At 41.1% G+C, this 8,446-nt stretch overlaps 1 protein-coding gene across 1 annotated transcript in view; it reads left to right on the plus strand.

The window, feature by feature from the left end:
* Positions 1 to 8,446, plus strand: part of LOC108745402 (nuclear pore complex protein Nup88) — a 71,453-nt gene that overhangs the window by 49,265 nt on the left and 13,742 nt on the right. The window contains exon 2 of the mRNA XM_018481540.1: positions 4,527 to 4,696. Within this exon, the coding sequence (XP_018337042.1) occupies positions 4,527 to 4,696 (170 nt within the window). The remainder of the gene's footprint in view (positions 1 to 4,526; positions 4,697 to 8,446) is intronic.

An 8,446-nucleotide genomic window follows, 5' to 3' on the forward strand; every position in this document is an offset into this window, starting at 1 on the left:
ATTCTCTAAACGTTTTCCCTCGTCTTTTCGAATCCCTTCGTTTTCGCCTTTTTAATACGACGTAAGACAAAACGAGAAATCATTCGCTGACAAGAAGTCGAGCGATAGAATTTTCATCCCAGTCGATAATGGTAATTTTACTTGGTGACGTACACAGCAACGTCACGTACATTATGTAGTCACGCAAATTGATAAAAACGTAATGGACTGCCGTTATTATCACCACGATGAAATATATATTACTTTATAGAATACGCATTCAGTTCCCAACTTTGAAGAATATAGATATACATCTCACTCGAGTGATACGCACCCCTGCATTTGTATCAATTCACATTCGGTAATTCACGCACGTCAGTGCGGACCCGAAAAGAGAAGTACAGCCATTCCGCGCGAAGAGCGGTCGTCATAATGTAAGGCATCTGCGTAAGGATGGCAAACGAGGACGTTAGCCGAATAATGCAAAGCAAACCCGAGCTGAGATATAGTCCGGCATTTGTTCATATTAAGGCGCTGTCAGAGCGCTCGCAATGCTCGCACGTCCGGGTCAACCCTCTCCCTCTATACGCGACATTTCGGCCGCGTGCCCGCGTATGTTTTGAAATTATATAGCGCGAGAACGCCCGACGTCGTTAGTCAACTCGCGCCGCATCTCGCTGTGTTAACTATGTGTATCTTGAGCACCCGTTACATCGCCATTTGTCAGGTCCGCTTCGCCGTACGCGCGCAATTTCGCGCGTTAAGTCGCGCGCACCCAGCGCGATATTTCGGCCGGCTGTGACAACCCGCGTCCGGGATTTGTCTTCGACCGATGTTTGTGCCGAGCAAACAACGACTAAACGTTACAATGCGAAAGGAATACATCATCAAAGATCATGTTGCGTCCTTTCCAAGCGTTAGCTTCAAATATTCTGCGCACCGTCTTAGACAGATACTGAATTTCGTACAACGTTTTACTAATAATTATAATTTGATCGAGAAATATTATAATATGTAGGTGCGCGTAAAAACCTCGCGCGAAAATCGACAGTCGTCACAAGTGCAGCCGGGAAGTGTTCTTAGTCCTAAAACATTTAATTCGATGAAAAGCGAAATTCCGACTCGTCGTTTCGCAAGCAGACTTTGATCATAAGTGACACGCGCGACTTTACGGTAAACCTAAGTTCTAAACTAATAAGGCAACACCACGGTTTCATGATCGAGGAAGATGGAGAGGAGGGGAAAACGGAGGTAGAAGGGTCCAAGTTTCATGGAGCTACGAACCGGGTCACCGATTACGACGTTGATCGTCTACAGGAGACAACCAAATTGGATAAGTTGAAGGAGTTGGATCTTCTTCGTTGTCCGAATTCCTATTAAGCTCGCGAAGATTTCATCCAAATATATATACATATTTTTCGTTTCCATCTATTTATGCTAATTATATAGCATTTGTATCAAATACATTTTTTTTTCTATTATTATAATATTCTATATAAAGTATTTCAAACTTTTTGTTCAAGCATTTTGTAAGAAATTAACAATTTTAAGTATCTTATGTACGTATCTTTGAACATATCTATATTGAATATTTTTATTGAACTTGAAATCAAAACAATCTTTCATTTGAACTATTTGTCCATTTTAATATTTCCAATTTACATATATTTTCGTTACCGTACTCTCGATCTTCCTTTATTCGCTAAATACAAGTATATAAGTCACGTCCAAGATCGATGTTACGAAAAAAAAAGGAATTATCGCTGATAGAGCACCACATTCGTTTCCCAGTTCGGGTTTTCGCGGCCGAAAGAGAACGAAAAGCGCGCTAGGTGGTTGGCGTTGGGTGTAAATTTGCATTGAACGAAATGAGGCGCTATGGGGGCATTCCAGTCCGAAGTTAATAGCTTCCCAACGATTAACTGTATCCCTCCACCCGTGTACCATCCGTGCGCTACCCTCTTCACCCTTTCTCTATCTCTCTTCCTCTCTGCCTCTTCGCCGTTCATCCCTCTCGCAACTCCTCGTCCTCTTTCTCTCTCGTTCTCCATGCACACATCGTCGTTCTTGCTTCTCGTCGCACGCGCCACGTCCCAGCTACCTATATCGTCCCTTCTAATAATGTATGTACCCGAAGGTCGCGAAATAACTGACTTCGACGGACGACAAATATCGCGATCGAATGAATCGTAAATTAGCCAGGGAAAAAAACGCAATGAACACAACCGATATTCACGAGGAGCGACTCGTTCGTTTTTTTTATCGCAGCGATTGTGGTTTTTGCCTGCCCGGCGGATCATCAATGGCACGCGGGGCTTGGAAAAGGCAGCGCCGCAGCCAATAGTTTCCAGGCGCGTGAAGGCGCCACGGGGGTTATAGGGCATAATTTAGTGGACAGTTTGATATACAAACAATCTTTAATGAAATTCTTGGTGTTCATTAATAACGCATTACAGCCTCGCGCGCCGGTGTGTCGGCATCGGTACCCGGGAATCCCGCGTTGCCTCTCCCTTCGCCCCTGGCTCTTCACCACCCCTTTTATACCCTTCCATTTTCCTGCTCATACTCCGGTGCCGCCGCTTCCGCGCGTACCATCGTCCGTACAAACACCCTTTATCGCCCTGGCTTTCAACTAACCCTTACCCCTCGCCGCCATCGGGGTGTCCTAGATGAACTATTGCGCGAATATGTTTTCATACTGTCACAATGACAATTCAATTTTCTGTCGATCGTTCAAATCAATGGAATTTCTTTGCTTATTTGAAAAGAAAAAGAACGACTTAATTGAATTTGTACTATATTGACTATACTGTTTTGTTCTTGATGCGAGACAAAGTATAGTTACTGAATGATTTATCCACTTTCATTAATAGATAATAGATTAACTTCAATCTCGGTTCAATTTGTTCTTCATCTTTTTTTGTAATTTTTAGAACTAGAAAAAGAAGAAGAGCTCAACCGAGAATAAAATTACATTGGACGAAACAGGCGTTTATGTGAAGTAATGATTTTTAATTAAAGTAAGTTTTAAAAGAAACAAAATTTTATCAGAATATACCTTTGCATTTATCGTATCTTTTAAAGTGTTTAAAGTATTTTTTATTTTTAAAATTTACAACATATCTCGTAAATTTATTTTTCCGCTTCGTCTGCATGCTTTCGCGACGCCACGTCGAATTCGAGACACGATATCCGATATATCGAGACGAAGAAGTCTCCCCCATCGGAGAAACCCGGGGAATAACCAGCCTCTGGGTAGGAAAAAAAGTAATTGCCCCTTGATACACGCCGATACCCCACCTGCGGGGATGCCGCCTCGTAATGATGTTCGCGTTGGCGAACTTAGTTCGAAATTAAATATCGAGGCAAGGAGGTGGAACCGGCGGGGGTTGCGGGAAAGAACGTCGAAGAGGTATCAGGAGGTTGCGAAGGGGGAAAAGAGCGGGCGACGTTGTGCACCTGCCTTTTTCCCGGGACGGCATGATAAAAATCAAACTGGAAAACAAACGAGGAGTGGGATCGTATTATAAAGTTTTTAATCGATAGACGATGCGCGTCTCGGGAGACGGAAGAAGCAACGGGGACGGGTAGGTATCTCGTGAGTAGATAGGTAGACAGATCGGAGGGGGTGGAAAAAAGGTATAGGAGGAAGATGCTCCAAAGAGAAAACGGCGCGATCGGGCGAGGAATCCTGCGGCGTGCTTACTGGCTCGTGTAATAATGAATTTATACCTCGCGCAAGAGCGCTTTCAGGATCGGCGACATACCACTTTTCTTTCTCGCTTCGCCTGCCTTCTTAGAATTTTAATTAATGAAAACGTCCCAGCTGATGAGATCTTTGCTTGAAGATTTCTTTTTATCTTACGGATACGTATCCGCGTTACTGTTACAGAAACGAGATGCAATTCTAGCTGTGACGTGTGTCTATTTCGCGTTTGTATCTTTATTAAAAGTGACTTAAACAAATATATATATAATGAGGCTCGAAAGAATCCATCAGTGCACAGAAATTCTTTATTTTTGCGAATGTAACAAAACGAATAAAATATACGTTTCAACCCTTCAACTCGGGTCCTTATCAATATAAAATATAAATCGAAATTACATAATTAACGCAAATTCCAACTTGATGATTCCCGACAAAAATTAGTTCGTTCTTTATCTAAATACCAAATTAGCTATGTAATGAATAGCTCAATGATTATCAAAATTATTACATTATACAATAATAATATAAAACTTACATATTTTCTTCGTCTAATATCTTGACATTTTCTCAATCAAAATCATGCTGATGACTGATTCTGTGTTCTGTTATTACACATTTTTGTGCATCCGAATAGCTGATGTAGGCTCTCCTGATGGGCTTTTTTACATTTTTTACTGATAAAAGTGATTTCTTGATGAACGCATCACATTTTTGTACGCAAATAAATAAAATTGTGAATCAGAGAATCTTATTTTCAATTTTTTATATCAGTAAAATTATAGCTAGTAATGTTACTAGGATACTACAAAATATTGTTCATGATTTTTATTTTTTACAGACACTACGACCAACGGATCCGCCCATATTTGAAGTCACAAACGTACTGATAAACGAGACAGCAACGCAATTAGCACTATGGGGCAGACTGGGCATTGCTATCATGGAATTGCCGAAGCGATGGGGCAAGGACGCCGTTTACGAAGGCGGCAAAAAAGAGATCCTTTGCATGTGAGTACAAACGGCTTTCTTCTCTCTTATCTGAATACACGTTAATTTTGGAAATCTCTACACTGCCTCTGTGGAAAATGTAATAAAGAAAAGTCGAGATACTTTATGTAAAAATCTTTGCTTGAACTGGAAATTGTATAAATTCACAAGAAATATTATTAGGCATAAAGAACTGCCTTGACCTAATATGGCATTTTTCATATGTATTTAAAAATTTTAATAAAAGGAAATAATATCTTAATACGGACAATCATGTCGCAATAAGACAGTTATGTGAGTGAAAAACAACAATTTATTCCTAATTACACATATATTTTCAAGTCTTTTGACTGTAAAGTATACAATTGTTAAAATGTATACTTGTTAACGGTTTCTCTCTAAGTATAGGAACGTGAGAAAATAATTAAATTAGAGGCAAGGGAGCGACCAATGTCTCGACTACCAGTATCTACTACTACCGAATCACTCTGTCCGGAAAGAAACGCGTATTAAGAAAGTCCAACTCGTAAAAACGGAGATAAGGTTAGCGGTGGATAATAAATCGCGCTATCTGCCTTTTCTCCCCACGCCATCGCTGCGTCTCCTGTAGGCGTCCTAATATCCTGTAATTAAGAGGGTGTTACGGTGACGCCCGGGGAACCCCTTCGGCCTCCCTCTTATGGAATTAAGGTGGCTTTACTCGGTTAGTTTTCAAAAGTTCCGGGGGGCCGGGAAGCACCGCTGAATACTAACCGCCTCATCAACGACACATGCCACCCGAGACTACTGTCTCGCGTAACATTACCCGGTAGTGTGTGCCACCGTCGCCGCCCCCGGTCCCGTTTGCGTTCCGACCCCCGGCCATAATCTTTCGGGCGATTAGAACGTCGCGCAATTACGGGCGCCGTTGGAGATTACATTCTCTCGCGCATCGCTGGATCACGGTGCAATCGATCGTAGCCAATCAATACGTCCGTCGTTCGCGTATCCAACTGATATCCATTCTGTAATATTATACTGTAACAACTTATCTTTTCAGCGACAAAATCGCGATCCCGTATAATATTTTGAAAATTTAAGATTGCTAAAATATGCATTTCTAAAGAATAACATTAAAAATCAAATTAAAATGATGTTGACGTAATATGTTGATGTTCATCGAATAAAATTTGTCGAGTCTTTTAAAGTAATACGAAACTCACGAAATATCTCAGTTTCTGAGGATAAGGATAGGTGTCGCGTGAATCTAAAAACTCGCCTCTGAATTAAGCGGTAATTAATAGCGAAATACGATGACTCTTAATCTGCCGGCGGTATAAATGCGAAAGGGGTAACTGGCTCGTTTTAAGTCGTCCCACGCATTATAATTTCATAATAAGCTGAATTCAGAATAAATGCAGGTACCTTCCCCGACTTCCTGCTAATTCGTAATTCTGAACTTTTTCCGGAAGCGAACGAACCGCTTATTTCTCGAGAGGGAAAGGAAGGGTAACGCGAAAGAGGAAACGGAGGGAACGGAGAGAAAGAGGAAAGCAAGGCAGAGAGAGAGGAACAACCGACCGCTGCTAAACAAACCGGCCAGATTAAGAGCGGCAGTTTGCGCTAAAGTTTTTTCGTCGTTTCACTTAGGCGATTTTGCCCGGCCTGCTGGGTTCGAGCGAATTTATTAAGAACGCACGTAGAGCGCATTATGCGCGCACACCGCGCGAAAGATCGCGCGGAGCAGTTTCTGAGTGAGTCGCGGGAACCATTAGAACGAATCTCGGGGATTTAATGTCTGCCACCTTCCAGCCGGCTTAAATAAGGCTAAATGAAGTTTATGCGTTATTGCTGGAGAAACTTCCGGTAGACCCATGGCGGCATGGCCTAGCCAATGACCTGAAGCTCCGAGTGTTATCATCTCGCGATTTCAAACTAGACACATAACACACAAAATTAGTCTGATTCAAAAGAATTATCTTTCATGTTAGAGAAGATCAAAGATCATTAACCGTATAGGGAGATTATATCAATTAAATTTAAGAATTATTCGTATTTCGTTGAGAAAGGTTTATAAAATTCTCAGTGCGACATTGTAATTATATTGAATTTTGAAAAAAAATACTAATAAATATTTCTTCGAATGTTTCTAAATAATAAATATTTCTTAAATGTAAATATATATTTATTTGATGCAATAACCATTAATTTGATTTAACTATTATTTTTTATTCAGCAAGTATTTATATATTTACTGTAAGTTTATGTCTACTTACTATTCAGAGAAATGTATTAAGCGAATTGTTTTTCAGTGTACTTTTAATTTCAATTTTATGTTGTACTATTTGTACATTCAGAAGTGTATTTGGTTCTAATCGTGATAGAATTAGAAAACATTATTACACGAAATAGATCAGTGTCCTATAATTATAGCAAGTAGTGCCTGTCAGCGAATATATACTCGTAAATATTCATCCAGCCATTTCTTAGTCGTAGACGTGGTTTAGGTCGTTCGCGTTTCAGAATTGGAATAATTGAAGAGATTAAAGATGCAAAAGGTAACTTTCGATTGGACGCTCGACGTCCTCGTCGTCCTCGTCCTGAAACCGAATAACAGGTCCCGCAGCTTGGCGAGCTACGGTGGAGCGGGGAGGACGGGCTTTGGATTAAGCAAATGGCGGCAATAATAGTGATTATTCGGATTATGATATCAGAGCGCGAAGTGGGTTCGCCTGGACTTACTGGCAGCCACTAACTGCCGCGCCGCCAAATCCTGACTTCAAGACACCGGATTAAAACTATTACCACTTCGTGACACCCCTTCGGTCTCACTCCGTTTCATTCCGAGTTCCTTTTTACCCGCCCCGACAGACCCGCGCGTTTCTCTCACCTTTTCCGCCTTCCTCAGATGTTTTTAGCATCCCTGAGGATCAAGAATCTGGCAGTTTCATCAATTTCGTGTGGTAGTTGAGGAAAGATTTATGCTAATAGAGTTTTCGCGAAATGTCTACGTTAATATGTTTTCGTTTCATCGGATTAAAAGCTTCCTTGATTTGTAATGCGCGTAAAATCTATTCGCGCAATTCCATCCATAAAATTACAGGAGAATTATTTCCACTCGTTATTCAATCAGTTGATTTTCCGACACGTACTTACATTATTTTTTATTTGACAAGAAATCTTAATTAAAAAATTACCCTTAGATTTATGTTTGACTTGTCTTTATCCACTGACATTTGACGATTTTAAGTCCTCGATTTAAAGTGCTCCAATAGCGAAGATTCTTTTAGCACAACAATAGATCTTTTTGTACAACAATTGACCTATTATCTTTCTATAATACGTAATCTTAGAAAATGTGAGTAAAATACTTATTCTGTCGCGAGATATATCGTTGTTAAAAATCGTACTACTGTACGAATGCGTTAAGCGTACTCATAAAGCAATAAATAACAACAGTTTAACCACGATATAACGGTTCGTTCTCCATCCCGAGGTAGCGGCGACTCTCCGCGGCACTCCCCGCGGATAATCGCTATAGGAAGTAAGTACAATTCCTATTGCATAATGCGGTCACGGTGTGGGTGAGGAGCGCTACACCGAGTCGCGAGTCCCGGTATTAATTCGACAACGAATTGCGAAAGCGGCGCCATTCCGCGCGGCACCGTAAGATCGTCGCCTCTTGGTTGGCCCGCGCGGCTAATTATTGTTTTAAGGATTACCGTTATGTGTTTATTATGCGGCTTGTCCTGCCCTCCTCTCCCCTTCATCCCCTCCTCTCCCCCCCCTCCC

The sequence above is a fragment of the Trachymyrmex septentrionalis genome, unplaced genomic scaffold, assembly GCF_001594115.1.
Source record: "Trachymyrmex septentrionalis isolate Tsep2-gDNA-1 unplaced genomic scaffold, Tsep1.0 scaffold14, whole genome shotgun sequence".
NCBI lineage: Eukaryota > Metazoa > Arthropoda > Insecta > Hymenoptera > Formicidae > Trachymyrmex > Trachymyrmex septentrionalis.